We start from the raw sequence: 16673 nt of genomic DNA on the forward strand, positions 1-16673 counted from the left end.
GCGCCCCTTCCCCTCCCCCCGGGCCGACGCGGAAACGCCCGGCTTCCCGGCCTGGCCCGGGCCCCCTGCTTTCCCCCTGTCTGGGTCCCCCTTGGGCGGGGCAGGGCCAGCCGGGGAGGGGGCGCGGGGCCTTTGTTAGGGAGCCAGGCCCCAGCACCCCGGACAATAGAGACACCCTCCCGGACTCCTCTCCCCGGCTGGCCGGGGCTGTCGGCGGGTGGGGAAGGAAAGGGGCCGGGACGCGTCCCACTCTGCCCACTCTCTGGGGGTCGGGTTGTCCCGAACCGGCTCTGGCCTCCGGCGGCTCGGCTCTCCTCCCCCCAGTTGGTATGATGCAGCAGCAGTGCCGCAGGGACGGGGGAAGAGCCGAGGCCCGGCCTCCTACCCTCCCCAGTGCCCCTGGCTCATTTGTCAGTCCCCACCCCACTCTAGGCCGGCAGCTCCTCAAACTCGTACCCTCCACTGAGAGGGGCCCCGCACTTGGGGCGCTGTGTCTGAATCCTTTGGTGGGGGTTCCTGGACTTTGAGGCTCTTAGAGAGACTTCCGGGCTGGTCCTGAGGGAGGGAGGGTGGTTATCTAAAAGAAGAACAGGTAAGGGGAGTGCCCACTCCTGGCATGCCATCCCACGGGGCCACCCCCCTCTTGCTCACAGTGGCTAGAAATGCCCCTTAGCGCTAGGCTTCAGCGGGCTCTGCTCCTCTCCGGTAGTGGCAGGCTTATTTTAAGGGAAGGCAGAGTGGGGTGAAGGTTGTAGAGGCCTAGGGCCATTTCTACTTCTGGTAGCAGTACCCCCCCAAGTGGACATCCTGGCTGAAAGCAGAGGTGACTCTGAGGAGAGCCTTTAGGGAAGGGAGGGTGTATTTAGGAGTCTGTGCAGTTCTTTGCCACACCCTGTGGGTTTGCTTTGAGGCCTTAGAGTTCCTTCTCCTCCCCCTGCTGCATTGCACCATGGGTATCAAAGAGGGGTTTGAGTTTTGGGGACCTAGGGTGAGCTGCTGCCTCCTATAGAGCCAGATCTGATTGGCAGTAGATAGAGTCCAGAGCCTAAGCTCAGGCCTGGGAAGGACTAGGCCACCTTTGGGTTTCTAAGCCTTGGAGGACCATCCAGAATTAGTGAGCCTGGGCCTTGGGGAAGGAGAGATCTTGGTGCCAGGATTAAGCTATGGGCTTAGGTGGGAGGGGAGGTGGCAACCTTCAGAGATACCTTGGACTCATACCAACACCCCCACCCCCATGTGTACAGCCGTGTTGCCACCCGCTGTGCTATGAACAGTCAGAGTGCCGTCTCCACAAGAGTTTACAAATGAAAATGGAGGAAATGTCTTTGTCTGGCCTGGATAACAGCAAACTAGAGGTGAGGGCTCCCCCACGTGTGCCTCTAGTTTTTTCTCTTGATGTCTCTATGTTGCTATACCTGGCATCCACACCAAAGAGGAATTTGGGTAGTCAGCTTTGTTTCTTAAAGGGAATAGCCAGCCGAAAAGGCCCAAGGATCCATGAAGAAGAAAGAATACAAAGTCAAGATGGGGAAAATAGCAAAGAAAGCATTATTTTTGGCCAGGGTGAGGTGGCAGGAGATTTAGTTAGTGAGAGTCACAATTAGTCCAGGGGGCTGTGATTTTCGTGACCGCGGATGTTCTCCCCTGGGGCCCAGGCCATCGCTCAGGAGATATACGCGGACCTGGTCGAGGATTCTTGTTTGGGATTCTGCTTTGAGGTACACCGGGCTGTCAAGTGTGGATACTTCTTCCTGGATGACACGGACCCTGAGAGCATGAAGGATTTTGGTGAGCTTCCCAGTCAAAGGAGAGTAGTTAGCCTTGCCCTGGGAGTGCTGGAGCTTCCTTCTCTGGATGCTGCACTAGATGTAGAACCTGGAGCTTAGACGGGGTATTTGAAGAGGTCATGGGGCCACGGGTGGGGACAAGGGGGGAGGCTCCCCTGCCCACCCTGATCGCCACGCCTCTCCTGTCCCCAGAGATCGTGGACCAGCCAGGGTTGGACATCTTTGGACAGGTTTTCAACCAGTGGAAGAGCAAGGAGTGCGTTTGCCCCAATTGTAGCCGCAGCATTGCTGCCTCCCGCTTTGCTCCCCATCTGGAGAAGTGCCTGGGAATGGGTCGGAACAGCAGCCGCATCGCCAACCGCCGGTGAGGGTCCCTCTCCCTGCTCGAACCACAGCTGCTTCTCTTACGCGGTCTGCACTATGATGTGGTCCCTGGGGGCTTTTGTAGGCTACAGAGTGTGGGGTTGTACTTGGCCCTAAATGCTCTACTCTACCTTTAACAGCAGGGGCAAAGAGGCAGTTGCCTTGACCCTTTTCCCTTCCCTACCCTTGGCAGGATTGCCAGTAGCAACAACATGAACAAGTCTGAGAGTGACCAAGAGGATAACGATGACATCAATGACAACGACTGGTCCTATGGCTCAGAGAAGAAAGGTGTTTGGGGATCAGGGGGATCTTGGCGGGCTTTGATGGTGAGGCGGGCAAGCAGAGATTGGGTATACAGTGGCCATAAGTTGTTTTCTTGAATAACGGGAGGAAGACTGAGTTTTGCACTTTTTTTTATATAGCTTTAAGATTAGAAACTGAAGGTAATCCTGTGCTTTATCCTTTTGTCCCACACAGCTAAGAAGAGAAAATCAGACAAGGTGAGAGCTGGGGCAAGCATAAGGGAAATTTGGGCGAAGGACAGATACCCTCCCCTTTGGGCAGGGAGTCCTCTCAAGGGTGTCTTGATTCAGGTCTGAGGTCATTGAGGGCCTCTCTTGGTTCGGGAAGAGGGTGTCTGTGGTGGGCAGAGGGCAACAGGCCTGGGGGGAGGGGTAGGAATATGGGTAGACTGATTTTACTGGGGGAGGAAGAGGAGGAATTTGAGGATGTTTCTTTGTCAAATCTTTTTTCCTTCCCTGGGTTCTCGGCTCCCCCTTATCGTTACCCTTTCCCCAAAGCTATGGTATCTCCCATTCCAGAACCCCAATTCCCCTCGAAGATCCAAGTCTTTAAAACACAAAAATGGTAAGTGGGCTAGAAAAACGGGAGTGCTTCAAGCTGTATTTTCTGGGACTCATTGCTGGAGGGTGGAGGTGGGGGCCTGGGGGAACAGGGGTATTGAGGGAGGGCCTGTGATCCTTCTGTCACCCCCACTTCCTCTCTGGTTATTTTCAGGGTTCTCTGTCTGTACCTCTGCATCAAACACCCTTCCCCTTCTTTTTTCTTCTTCAGGGGAACTTAGCAATTCGGATCCTTTTAAGGTGAGTAGAGGCTGTTCTTCTTAGATTCTTTCTCATTCTCCTTGTTGGGATTTGGACCAGTGGGGAAGCGAACTCTTTGTTAGGGGATCAGAATGCTGACAGCCAGAAGCGCTAGATGGGGTGATTTAAGTCTTACGTATTTATGTTCTTCGTGGGCCCACCCCCTACCCATATGCAGGTGGGATAGAAAAGATCACTTGGAAAACTACTAGGTAATCCTGAAGGCTTCTCACTTAGAAAGGAATGAAAGAGACTGATTGTCTACTCCCACCACTATTTCCTGTGCCTCTTCTCTAACCTACACCTCTGGTTCTCCCTCAGTATAACAACTCAACTGGGATCAGCTATGAAACCCTGGGGCCGGAGGAGCTGCGTAGCCTGCTCACCACGGTGAGGGACCAGGGAAGGGGAGGCCCTTGGGAGTGGGCTGGAGCCCCAGGCAATGGTCAAGGCCCTGGAGGAGGCTGGTGACGTAGCAATCAGGGCCATACAGTTCCCTCTCTGGAATTAGGTTTCTGGCCAGTAGTGGTCTGGGACCATCTGTTCTGGACACCTGGGGGCTGCTTCTGCTTGTGCAGTCTAGCGTTCGTACAGAAGGGAATATCTAGTTTCTAGAGTAGGTTCTCCTCCATCCCTCCTTTCAGCTTATATTCCTCTTCCAGCAATGTGGGGTGATTTCTGAACACACCAAGAAGATGTGCACAAGGTGAGCACAGAACCTAGAAAGGGGGCCAGGGGGCCTTCTGCACACTCACCCTGGGCATGCACCGAGAGTCCCCCTGGACTTGAGCAGTGGGACTCCTCTCCCCCTCCCTTCCTCTTCTGGTCAGGCCTTAGGCCACCATCTGGGGGCTCTTCATTCATCCCTTCCCTGTGGCCATTCTTCCTGCCTCTGCTGAGGGGAAGGGCTGCACCTGAGTTCCTCAGATACTCCCCTGCTTGCTAGGGTCTGAACATTCTCTCCCCTCTAGGTCCCTACGCTGCCCCCAGCACACAGATGAGCAGCGGAGAGCTGTGCGGATTTATTTCCTCGGGTCCTCAGCGTAAGTGATCCTCCAACAAGGGCTGGGGGTTGTGGGTTGGGATGCTGATCAGGATCCCTGAAGCCATTCTCTGGTTTCTCCCCTTTCCAGCGTCCTTCCAGAGGTTGAGAGCTCGCTGGATAACGACAGCTTTGACATGACGGACAGCCAGGCCCTGATCAGCCGGCTTCAGTGGGACGGCTCCTCTGACCTCTCACCTTCTGATTCAGGCTCCTCCAAGACGAGTGAGAATCAGGGATGGGGTCTAGGTATGTGAGATAGCTGAGCCTCTGACTGAAGGGGTGGGAGCACCTCCTCTTCTGCCATAGTCCTACCTCTGAGGCTCATCCCTTGTGCCTCTTCCTCTTCAGGTACCAACAGCTCCGAGTCACGGAAAACCAAGAAAAAGAAATCCCATCTGAGCCTGGTAGGGACTGCCTCCGGCCTGGGCTCTAACAAGAAAAAGAAGCCAAAGCCACCGGCACCCCCAACGCCCAGCATCTATGATGACATCAACTGACTTGGGTGCAAAGGATAGCCTTTGGCTGAGCAGAGCCCTCTCTCCCAACCCCCACCCAGGTGGCAGAGCCTGGCAAATGGACGGCTGCTGGGGGTTTGGGCTTGGGAAGCTTGGTGGGCCAGGCGGGCAGAGGATCCAATTACGCACCCCTGGGGGGTGGCAGGGTCCTCTGCAATGGAGCACGGACCCTCGGCGTGCAGGACTCAGACCTGGACATATTATGCCTTGGACATAAGTTTGGTGGGGAGACAGTTTTCCTATTTATTCTGTGAGTTACTGGATGTCCAGCCAGGCCAGGGGCCTGGCTTGGGCACAGTGCCAGGGCACTGCCTGCCCCCCACCCCAGGAACTGGACTACGCCCTGCTGAGGGGCACTGTGGCTACCTGGGAGGCTGTGGGTTGGAAGCTGAGCCTGGAGGGGGCTTCCCCCAGCTGCCCTCAGCAATGTGAATGGGTCCGGTGCTTGGAGCTGAGGGGCAGGGCTGGGCCGTGTCCTGTCTGCAGAATCCTATCAGATGCCCCCATTTCTAGGGGTAGGCAGGCACAGAGCGCTGTCTGCTGAGGTAGGCGTCTAGAACTGCCGCCACCTTCCCTGCCCCTTACAGGGGCAGCCCTTTCCCCTCAGTCCCCATGGGCCTCCTTGGCAGGAGGAGCTGTCCTTGTGTTGTTGGGTGCCAGGAAAGGGCCTCCAGCCTCTGCAGCTTCAAGGAATGGGAAAGGGGAGGGTAGAAAAAGGGAGCTGTGTATCAAAATTACTCCCCACCCTACCTTTCTTCCCTGCCCCAGGGCTGGTGAGGAGTGGGGCCCCAAGGTGAGAGGGAACGGTGCTGCTTTATTTGAAATGTTTTCTTACCTCATTCCCTGCCCCAGGAAGGGGCCCAGCCTCGCCCTCCTGGGGTGGCCCCATGTTCCTCCTGCCTACCCTGCCCTACTGGGGCAGCCCAAGTTCCCAGCTGCTGCTTGCTACCCCCTCTTCCACTTGATCAGCTTCAGTTCCTCTCTCCACGCTCCTGCCTCCGAAGCCTGCCCTCTTTCCCCTTCCTTGGCCGCTTTTAAGTTATTTATTCTGTACTTGTGGTTTGGGGCTCTGAGGAAATCCTGACCTTGTGCCTCCCCCCATTTGCTTAGGAGTAGGGTGGGAAGAGAGGGTACTCTCTGTGTTCTGGGTTGTTAGTGGAGGGGGCAGGGATGTCATGCCTAGGCATTGCCCCTCTGTGGGACTGTCATGCCAGTGTGCCCACCTGCCTGGTCGACATGCTGAGATGTACTATCCCACCTGTAGTGGGCACCACCACTCCAGGAGCCGAGCTGGAGGACCTCAGTCTGGGCTGGGAGCAGAGCTGACTGACAGGGTTGGAGTTAGTGACCCTGAGCCAGGTTCGTTGGCACTTGCTGGACATGTCCCCTGTCCTCCTCCCAGGAGGAGCCACCCCACATTGGGTAGCTAGTACCCAGGGCTGGTTGGACTAGAGAGTTAAGGGAACAACAGAGATGGGGCTGCAAGACCCTGTCTGGAACCCCAATCTCCCCCTGGGGTGGTTCTAATTGTGGCTGATGCCTGGTTACAAATTGGTTTTTAACCCAAGAATTGTGATTATTTTTTAAAACGCCAAGCAAATTTTGGCAGGAGTTAGGATACATCCTGGGGCCTGGGCTCCTCTGCTCTTGACCCGTCATAGCCTTCTCCCTTTAAGAGGAAGCCAGAGGGAAAGTCAGCAAGCCTCCAGCCTGCTTCCAAGTGAAGTCTTGGGAGTAGGTTGAAGGTGGAGGGAGGAAGGCTGGGGGGGCCACTCTCCTTTCTGAGAGGCAGCTGCAGCTCAGGTCCTAATATATCCTTTTCCCCTGGCCTCTCCCTTTCCCCATTCTGGCTGGAGGACGGAGAAGTGGGAAGTAGTTTCGGAACTGGTTTGTCCACATCAACTTCCCCATTGTTCCTTGGCCCACCCTCAGGGCAGAGCCCCCTGCCCAGGCTGGGTAAGAGATGGGCTTGGTCCAGCAGGGACCCTGAGGGAACAACCCCCTTTCCTTTTGGGGAGAGCGCCCCCCTACCATGTAGTTGAACAGGGGCTAGGAGCTCCCCACTCCCCTCCCTCTTAACAGCAGGCTGTGTGGGTTTCAATTCCCATCCTTCCCACCCCAGCTAGGTGTGTCCACCCTGTATCCTATCATGTGTCTTGAGTGTGTGTGGGGGGGTTCTGTACTGATTTCCATGGCCGGTGGCTTTTCCTTCCATGCATCACTCCCCCCCGCATGCCCAGGGGCCACCTGCCTGGCATTACCGCATGCTGGGGTCATTGGGGGAGGGGGGTGGGGCTCACGCTATCCTGTGGTCTTGAGATTTTTATTTTTGCATATGTAATCCATCCTGTACAGGTAGCTAACTTTGTAAACGCTGTGTATCCCCCGCCCCCATGGCTGCTGGTGTAAATAAACTGCATCTCCCATTGGTAGCCCGGCCTACCCACCCTCATTACCCATGTTACTGGGGGTAGAGCAAAGCCATTTTCTTACTATCACAGAAGGAGGCTCCACAGCCACAAAATGGAACTTTATTCAATCACAGACACTGGCCCTCCATCCAAGAGCCCCGGAGGCAAGGGCCTGGGGCCCAGTGCTCCATATGGAGCTCGTCCTTGGAGCTGGGCAGGGTAGGACACTGGCTGAGGGCCAGTGCTGTCTTGCTTACAGCCTTAGGCCTAGGGTAGCAGCAGCTGTGGCCTGGCTTCTCCCAATGCTGGGGGCTTGGCTTTGTGCCCCAATCCCCTTCCTAACTGGGCTCTATAAAGGATTATTAAAAAAAAAAAGAAAAGTGTTTAAAAACTGAGAACACTGGAAACTGTCCAGAACCTGGAGAACACCCTATTCCTGCTACAGGGGTGGAAGAAGAAGGTGGGGACGGCTAGGTGCCTGTAGGGAAAGCGGGCACAATCCTCATTCCTGCCTGTGTCATTTTAGTCTCAAAAGATCGATAACTATGGAATCGAAGGATACTCCAGGCTCCCTACAAAAGTATGCTGGGGCATGCTAAGCTGCCCTGGCAGGCAGCCCTGGGGGCGGGGGAGCAGACATGCAGGACACTGGGGAAAGGTACGGCCGCAGCTGGGAGGGAATCCTTAGAGCCCAGCCTCCCCAATGAGCTGGGCCATCGGCTCTGAACTGCTTTAAGACCCTAAAAAGTGAGGGAAGATGATGTCCTTGTTTCTACCTGAGTTGTGCTTGCACAGAGGGGTATCTGTACCCTCGTGGACATAAAGAAGAGGTGCCACACCTGCCTCCTGTGTCCTATGGAGGGAGCACCCACAACCTTTCCACCCCCCACTCCCAGGCCCTTGGGCACAGCTCTGGCCAGGAAAGGGGGGAGGCCACAGAGGAGGAAGACCATGCCTTTCATTTTCTCCCTATGTCCTTATCGTCCATACATCCCAAATACTAGGAAGCTGAAGAAGACCGTGACTCCCACCAGGGAGACAGTGGCAGGTGCTGTGAAGAACTGGCGGTAATTGATACGGAAGTACCAGACAACACTCAACAGAACCACAAACACAGGCACCATGAGGCTGCCCACGTTGACGCCGAGGCTGGGTGGCTCAGTGGTGGAGGGGGCCAGGGAGGCTGAGGGGCCTGGAACAGCTGACCCTGGGGGTGAGCGGTGGCAGTGAATTACACAGTTGTCAGTAATGTTCAGGGAACGCAGTGTGCGGGCTGGGTCCTGCAGCAAGCGGCCCTGGTAGATCAGTTTCATCTGGCTCTCCTGTCCAGGGAAGTATTTGCTATAAGAATGAAAGAGAGAGAGGGAAAGACAGGGCGAGGATGAGAAGGCCAACTAGCCTGGACCAACAAAGCACAGGGCAGTGGGGGAAAACGAGTGGATTTCTAAGGCAGTAAGTACCTTGCCCACCCTTGGTAGAGGCTGAACCTGACACTTCCCTGCTGCTCCTGCCAGCTTTGTCAGAGGTGACCAAGGGCTGGGGGACATGGGGTACAACGGCTTCCCGCCTTCCAGTCCACTCACCTCTTTAGGGCACCCACAGTATCCTCTGGCCTGGCCACAGCCAGCTCCTCAGTGTCATTAAGGAATTTGAGCCGTACATTGATGAGGCCGGGGCTAGGAGGGAGGCAGGTGCTATCCTCAGATCTCAGGGGGCTCTCTGGGCTGCCGCTCTCTGGGCCTGCTTGTCTTTTGGGCAGGCCTTGAATGTCCAGCAGATGCTCAAGGCTGGGCTCAACACCACCCCCAGCTCCAGGCTCCCCTGTGGAGTCTCCTCCACCTTCGCCAGCCTCTTCAGCCTTCTCGTCATTACCCTCTGATGAATGAGGGAGTTCAGTTGGCTCTGGGGTGCCTTGGCTTGCCATCAGATGGTCCACATGCCCCAGGTGGAGGACAGAGGTGTCACCTGCTGACACAATAGTGCCCAGGAGCTGGTTGTTACTGCTGTCTGCTACATAGGTAGAAAGCCAAGCTAGGACCAAGGCTAGAATCAGTACCACCACACCTGCCACCACCGTCACCTCATTACCCACACCCTCAATGAGTGTGACATCAGAGAGCTCCATGGTCTGGCTGCTGACTGGATCCACACTGCAGGAACAAAGGGGGACAACATCAGTGGGGCCTGTGAGGTTGCAACCAGGTTTCTAGTTTGTTTAGATTCTAACTGATCCAGCCCTGAAGGAAAATGGGAGTTCAGTGTCCTGTAGAAGGGGAGACAAACCTTCCTAACTCTGGACTCCCAACCTAAAGCTAAGGACTTACCCTTTGCCTCTATTGTGAAACTCTAGCTTTCAGATTCCACGCCCTTCCTCTCTCACATCCCAACCCCCCAACAAGCATGGATGGTCAGGAAAACCGCATAGCCTTGCTGTTGCTGTTGCTACTGTTTGTTGTTTCGGTAGGTAGGAAAAAATTTTTATTTCTTTGAACCCTCAGTTTCTCTAGGATTTCTATCACTAGCACAAGCAAATATGCCCCCTGAGCAGCCTCCACGGTGGCTTCAGGAAGACCAAAAAGCCTAGAATATTTTATTTTGCAGCCCTTTTAGAGGCATAGTGCAGCCATCCTTGCAAGATTGTCTCATTTGAACCCTGTCTCATTCATGGTCACAGTGCCAGGTCCAAATGTCAAGAGCCAAAGAAAATTATCACCAAAAGCAGAATCAGACCACTCAAAGGAACAACTCTGTAGGGGCCATCAGCAGACATTATATCTGCCTCCTCTGAAACCCTTCTGGCAAGCCTGGCGGAGCCAAATAGAATGGGCACCAGAAATGCCACCCTCCTTGGTCACCATGGGCTCACAACTGCAAAATGACTACCCAAGTGGAACTACCCAAGCTCTCACAATCCATATCTCAATCTCCCTTCTTGTACTGGGAAGGTTTTCCCTTGGCACGTTCTTAGAAAAGTTGGAAGGATCTCAGCTTGCTCCTTGGAGTACCTACTCTTTCCCTTGGAGAATGTGCTGGTTTCACAGCTGTCCCTGAGCCAATCCAGCCTGGTAATTATCATTATCAGACTATTCTCACAGCACCTACAAAACTTTACTATACTTATCTACCTGCCCATCTCCCACCACTAGATTCCTGGAAGACAAGGATCATATGTATTTCCTCTTTGTACCATAATGCCCAGCATAATGCCATAGTAGTTGTTCAAGGGAATATTTGCAGAACAAATCAACATCTGAATAGTTTCCAAATCCTTATTTAGCCCATCGGCCCTGGAGTCAGAAAAAACTAATTATAATCCCGGTCTTGTCTCCTACTAGCCATGTAACCTTGAACAACTGTTTTAGAGCCTCAGCCTCCTCGTCAGTAAAATGGAGTTAAAAAATAGTACCTACCTCATAAAATTATTTTGAAGATGACGCGAAATCATCGAAGCAAAATACTTAGCACAGTGCTTGGCACATTGCAATTGTTCAATAAAAAAATGGCAGCAATTACTTATCACTCCCACAAATAAACCCTGACGGTAAACAGGTTAGTAACATTAACCTCGATCTTCGGAAAAGGAAACTGCTGCGAAGAGGCGAAAACAACTGGCACAGACACAGTGCAACTTCTGGTGGAGGGGCCGGTCAGGACCCCAGCTCTCCCGCCTCAGAGGCCTTTGCTCGCTCCGCAGCCTGTGAGCGACCCTGACCGCGAGGTGACGAGGGGTCCCCGGCCTTTCTTTTTTTTGCGGCGAGGGCTCCGCGTTTGGGGGGCCCTATTCCCGCGGCGCTGGAAAGGGATCCGTGAGTCCACCCGAGCCGAAGGACTGTCGGGTCCCAGTAACTGCGCCCAAGCCCAGCTCTCCCAGCCCGTGAGGGGTAGTAGGGTCAGGTGAGGGGGGTCACAAACCATGCACACCCCTCAGTCTTCGGGGCGGGGCTGGTGGGCTGGGGGCGGGGCTTGAGGACGCGGGGTGTCATGGGAAATTAAAGGGGGCTGAGATCGGTACCTGGCCTGGGTTGGGAAGGAGGTCCTCACCTGAAACGGCCAGACTAAGTGTTTTGACTTCGTCGGGACGACCCCTGGACTCGCTTTTCCGTAGTGATCGGTCAGGGGCCCGGAAAGGGGCTGGCAATCACCGATTCTGTCCAGGGTCCGGTCTTCCGGCTTATCCCGGAAGCTGTTATAACCAGAGACAGGAAGTCCCGCCTCCGCGCCTTGCACTGATGACGCAGGGTTACGTAAGGCGGGCTGACGTAAACGTATTCTTTAAATAAAAGGGACAGGTTTCTCAGCGGAAGGAGGGGCGGAGTCATTGTTGGCGGGATCGGGGCCCTCCCGGGGCGGGGCCACGCCTGGTGGGCGGGGCCTTAGTTGGCCCAGGGGTGAGAGGCGTGGCCAGTCGAGGAGGAGCGAGTTGGGAGAGGTGCTTGGGAAAGGGGCTAGGGTTCGCTGCTGGAAGGCTGAGCGGGCTGGCGCTACGGAGGAGGAGCAAGGCTTCCTTCTCCCTTGCCCTGTTCTTCCGGCCTTGCTCCCAGCTTCCCAGGCTGATTTGTGTCCATTACTGCTCTGCAACGCACACTAAGCTCCGGGTTAGCGGGATGTGTAAGGACTGGTTTCTCTGACCTACAAGAGCTGAGTACAGGCCTAGTACAGGAGACGGACAGGAGACAATTTAGCTAGAATTCAGTGCTCCAAGAGTGCGGCCCCAAGTAGTATGGGACCGTGATAATTAGGCGGGAAAGCATTTCACTTGAAAGGCTTTTGACGAGGGCAGTGACGCTTCAGCCCCCACACGGGTCCCCTAAGGCACAGATTCAGCACAGGCTTGGTGCAGAAGAACAGGAGAGAGCTCCAAAAACACAGGGAAAAAAGTTCAGCTTCCAAAAACTTAGACTTTTGCAATTAAAAAATTCTGAAAACATACTGGGATTTGTTTTTGTTTTCTGTGAATTTTGGATTTAAGTATAAACGCACATGGGGCAAACACGTAAGCGAAAAGGTCGGCGGTTTTCATCAATTGAACATACCAGCGCCCAGATTAAGAAATAGAAAATTACCCTAGAACTTCCCTTCCAGTCTGCTTCCAGCCACTAACCTCCGCTGAATAACCACTTCTGATTTCTGTCACCATAGATTAATTCTCCCTGTTTTTGTACTTTGTATAAATGGAATCACACAATGTATACTCTTTGGTCTGGCTTCTTTTGATCAGCAGTATGTTTGTTAGAAGAAAAGTACTGTTTTAATTCCAGCATACATTTTGAGTGCTAAGGTTTAGTGTTTTTATTTTGAAGAACATGGCAAGGGGGCAGGGCATCATAGTCCAGTTAAACAGAATTTTGAAGAATGAGTAGAGATTTACCAAGCAGAGTTCCAGAGAGAACAGCAGAACAGATGCAAGGGCTCTCAAATATTTGTTGAGTGAATAAATAAACGACTGAGTTGAACCACTGTTAATGCTTTAGTATAATAATAGCCACCATGTGTATTAAGAGGTTACTGTTATCTCATGGTGCCCTATGAGGCAGCTATTATTATGCCCAATTACAGTATGGAAACTGTCTAAATTATACAGTTAGTGGTATAGCTAAAGTCACCCAGATCTTTTTTATACATATGTATATACGTATGGTGGCCCAACAGTTAAGCACTCAACTGCTAATCTAAAGATTAACAGCTTGACCCCACCTAGTAGCTCCGTGGAGAGAGACCCGGCAGCCTGCTCCTGTAAAGACAGTTGTTGTTGTGTGCTGTCCAGTCGATTCTGACTCATAGGGACCCTATAGGACAGAGGGGAATTGCCCCATAGAGTTTCATAGGCTGTAATCTTTATGGGAGCAGGTCGCCAAGGTCTTTTCTCCTGAGGAGCAGCTGGTGGATTCAAACCATTGACCTTTCAGTTAGCAGCTGAGCGCTTAACCACTGCACCACCAAACCTATAGGGAAGTTCTGTCACATGGGGTCAGTATAAGTCGAAATTGACTGGACGGCACCTAACACCTGCAGCTTTGCTGAGTGTGTACAGTAAAAGGACAAGATGCAGTGCAGTTAAAGGAGTTTTGAAAGAGCCTTTCAGGAGTGGGTTTTTGAGGGCGGAGGGATTACAAGAGAAAAGAAAAGTCTGCAGCTGGGACTATATCACTGCCCAACACTGGTCTCATTTAAATGTAACAACTAAAAACAAACAACGCAGTATATTTTAATGGATCATAACTCCTTGGACATTTTTCATGATATAGTTAATGCAATGTTTATTTTTCCTAAACTATTGAATTTAGGTATTTTTATACCTTTGTGTGAAATGTGTGATGGCTACAGAATGGTGAATGAATACATTTCTAAATCCTGGATGCTGCCTTAACTTGATATGTCTGTAGTAAATCCATTTTATAAAATTAAAAAAAAAAAAGTGCCCCTTTCCTAACCACTAGATTTTCATGTTTGCAAAGTTGATAGGCAAAAGGGTGTCATTTCTCTCTTAATTTGCATTCATTTGATTACTAGTAAGTTTGCACATTTTAAATGTTTCATTGACCATTTTGTAAATTATTTGTATGTGCCCTTTGCCCTTTCTTCCCTTAAATTTTTTTTTTAATTTTGCAAGAATCCATAGAAACCCTTTGCTAAGAAATTCAAATACAGCCCCAAGGCCTAGTCCCTCTCCCCTTCCCAGAGGGAAATTTTGGGAAACAAACCTTCCAGGCTTTTTTCTATTCATCGACAGTCATGTAGTTTTGTTTGCTGTACATACTGTATTCCAACCTACTTTTTTTCTCCTTAACAACAGTCTTGGCGATCTTTTCAAGTCAATCCACATGCTGGCCACTTGGAGTCCCTCCTCAGTTCTCTCCTGCTGTGGGTACTGCCTTCTGTAAGGGCTGAATTGTATTCTGTGAGTATGGATTTGTTTAATCACCTCCCACATTTTGGGTTGTTCTGTTTTCTACTGTTGCAAGCAATGCTGTGATGAATATACCCACGTTGTGAACTGGGGAGCAATTTTTAAAGAGACTGCCAAATTGCCCGCCAAACAGGCAATTCCTTTCCACCAACAGGATTTGCAAGTACTTATTTCTCCATATCTTATGGGCACTGAATATTATCAATCTGGCACTGAATATTAACAATCTTTAAACATTTTTCCAATCTAGTGGGTGAATAATATCTCATTGTTGTTTTAGTTTGCATTTCCCTCATGGCTGATGAGGTTGACCACCATCATTCATTGATTTGACAAATATTTGAGTGTCCACACTCTGTGAGTCACTCTACCAGGCACAATGGTGAACACAATGGTGAACGAAACAGATGCTATCCTGTCTTCACAGATCAAGGAAACGAAATCTTTTAGCTGCAGATAGTTTTTATAACATTTGCCCTTTACTTGTGTTCATGATTTTTTTTTAAATAACCAAATTGACACTTTTCTGTAGCTGAATCTATTAGTCTTTTTTCTTTTATGCTTATTACCCTGGAAAATCTCCTATCCCAAAATAATATACATAATCACACATGACTTTTGTTTTTTTTTTAAACAGGTATATTGTTGTAGTTGTAAATATAAGGGAAAAGGCCCAGCTAGCTGGGGCCTGCCTGCTGTCAAGGTGTGGACAGCTGGCATCCTCCTTTCAGAGAAGCTTCCAGCCGGGGCCTAGGATTTGAGGAAGTTCCTTTCTTTTTTCAGGCCCTCTGGCTCTGTGAAGGAGCCCTGGTGGCACAGTGGTTAAGTGCTACAGCTGTTAACCAAAAGGTCAGCAATTCGAATCCACTAGCCGTTCCTTGGAAACCCTATGAGGCAGTTCTACTCTGTCCTACAGGGTCGCTATGAGTTGGAATGGACTCCATGGCAACAGGTTTGGGGTTTTTTGTTTTTTGGTTTTTTATTTTTGCTCTGTGAAATTAAATCAAAAACCCTATCCTGCAAGAAGTTGCTGCCTTGCCAAACAAGGTAAAAGACTGCCTTTGCATGCAGGTGAAAGGAAATCTCCATAGATAGGAGACTCCACAGAGGAGAAAGGGCAGGGCAATGGCTGCAGGAGGTGGACCCCAGGCCTCCTGACCTGTCTCTACCATGTGACTCAATTGGTAATGGCTGTGCAGAGCCCAGGGTCACCAGCAAAAAGACAGGAGAACAGGCTGCTGGGAGCCTTTCCCCAGTTCTCTCCTGTGGTGGGTAGTACAGGCTCTGGGTCTATAAGGGACTTTGGGACCTATTATTATCTGTGTTGCTCCTATAACCTTTTTCCTATCACCAGAGTTAAGAGTTGCTCAGTGCAGAGAACTTGGAAGAGCACAAAGGGGGGAAAACAACTATGGAGTGGTAGGTTTCTCCATCACATTTAAATCCAACAACATCTATGCTTTGGATCTGTGCACACATCATTTATGTGCATTTGTTGAAACTGGGTTCCTTGAAATCTTCTTCTTAAAGATGAATGGTAGTATTTTTAACTCTGGAACCAGAGGAGCAAGTGAGAGAAAGAGGGTATGGCTGGTGGCTGGTCCACCTGTTATGGGGTCTCAGGGACCATGAGCCTGGTGACCACTGTTTAAGAGACCATTCATCACTTGCGGGACACAACCATAAATGGTCCCAGCCTCAAGCATTTCCTCCTCCCTCAACAACCATTTACTGAAATGCCTGTTTAAGGAAGACAGTCCCAGTCTCAGAAACAGACACAGCCACTTAACTTAAGTAAGTACACTACTAAGCAGAGACAGTACTATTTGAGCTGAGTCTTGAGGGTCAAATCAGCCTTGTCCAGGCCAAAAAATGTAGGAAGGGTATACCAAACAGAGGAAACAGCACATGCAAATGCCTGGAAGCAAAGGAGAGCAGGTCAGATCCAGCAACCAGGAAACAGTTTCCTAAGACTGGAACCTCAGAAGGGAGAAGGTCAGGAGGCCAGAGAGTGGGGCAGGGTCCAGGGTCCAGAAGCTTTGTCTGCCTTGTTGAGGAGTTTGGATTTCAGCCTGAGGAGCCACTAAAGGGCATGATCAGAGCTGTGATTCCCAAAGATCATTCCACACCAGTCAGTGAAGTCCTCCTTGAAATGACAAAAGCAGGTCAGGCAGAGGCAGTGAAGGTAGATGCAGAGTTCACCACTCTTTAGGAGGCTGAACAGGTACACGGGTAGCAGGGGAAGAGGCAACAGGAATCACCAACTCCTGGCTGCAGACCTGGATGCAGGGGCCCTCCACTTAGCAGAGGAGGAGGAAGGTGGGCAAAGGCTGAGTCTGGGGATAGGCCAAGTCTGCAGACCTTCCCGTTGGAGAAAAGATCTGAAGCTCAGGGCAGGCTGGAGGTCAGCAGGTGACTCAGGGAACCAGCGGAGGAATGAGCTGGCCAGAGAACGCATTGGGAGGGCGGGAAAGCGCCAGAGAGACTGATCCTCTAGGGTTGGGGGTGGGGGCAGGTGGAGGGGGCAGAAGCTGTGGGC

General features: G+C 51.7%; 2 protein-coding genes across 6 annotated transcripts; one reads left to right on the plus strand and one right to left on the minus strand.

Annotated features, from left to right (window-relative positions):
• Positions 1 to 259: 259 nt before the first annotated feature.
• On the plus strand, positions 260 to 7248 carry ATXN7L3 (ataxin 7 like 3). 4 transcript variants are annotated; one of them, XM_023729408.1, is made up of 12 exons: positions 260 to 1355; positions 1656 to 1788; positions 1980 to 2151; positions 2344 to 2441; positions 2631 to 2653; positions 2954 to 3020; positions 3228 to 3256; positions 3578 to 3646; positions 3901 to 3962; positions 4228 to 4299; positions 4390 to 4547; positions 4650 to 7248. In XM_023729408.1, the coding sequence occupies exons 1-12, from the start codon at positions 1164 to 1166 to the stop codon at positions 4796 to 4798; spliced, it is 1224 nt and encodes a 407-aa protein (XP_023585176.1). In that variant the 5' UTR covers positions 260 to 1163; the 3' UTR covers positions 4799 to 7248. The 4 variants fall into 4 exon arrangements, with proteins under 4 accessions (XP_023585176.1, XP_004374364.2, XP_023585177.1 ...); XM_004374307.3 differs by having other exon boundaries at positions 3919 to 3962; XM_023729409.1 differs by having other exon boundaries at positions 2975 to 3020.
• A 124-nt stretch (positions 7249 to 7372) lies between these two features.
• On the minus strand, positions 7373 to 11508 carry TMUB2 (transmembrane and ubiquitin like domain containing 2). Of its 2 annotated transcripts, none has more exons than XM_023729410.1 (3): positions 11269 to 11508; positions 8811 to 9377; positions 7373 to 8568 (listed from the first exon to the last, which is right to left on the minus strand). In XM_023729410.1, exons 2-3 carry the CDS (start codon positions 9350 to 9352, stop codon positions 8205 to 8207), a joined length of 906 nt encoding a protein of 301 aa, XP_023585178.1. In that variant the 5' UTR covers positions 9353 to 9377; positions 11269 to 11508; the 3' UTR covers positions 7373 to 8204. The 2 variants fall into 2 exon arrangements, with proteins under 2 accessions (XP_023585178.1, XP_004374365.1); XM_004374308.2 differs by lacking the exon at positions 11269 to 11508 and adding an exon at positions 10638 to 11113.
• Positions 11509 to 16673: the final 5165 nt, after the last annotated feature.

The sequence above is a fragment of the Trichechus manatus genome, unplaced genomic scaffold (genome assembly GCF_000243295.1).
Source record: "Trichechus manatus latirostris isolate Lorelei unplaced genomic scaffold, TriManLat1.0 scaffold00028, whole genome shotgun sequence".
NCBI classification, from domain to species: Eukaryota; Metazoa; Chordata; class Mammalia; order Sirenia; family Trichechidae; genus Trichechus; species Trichechus manatus.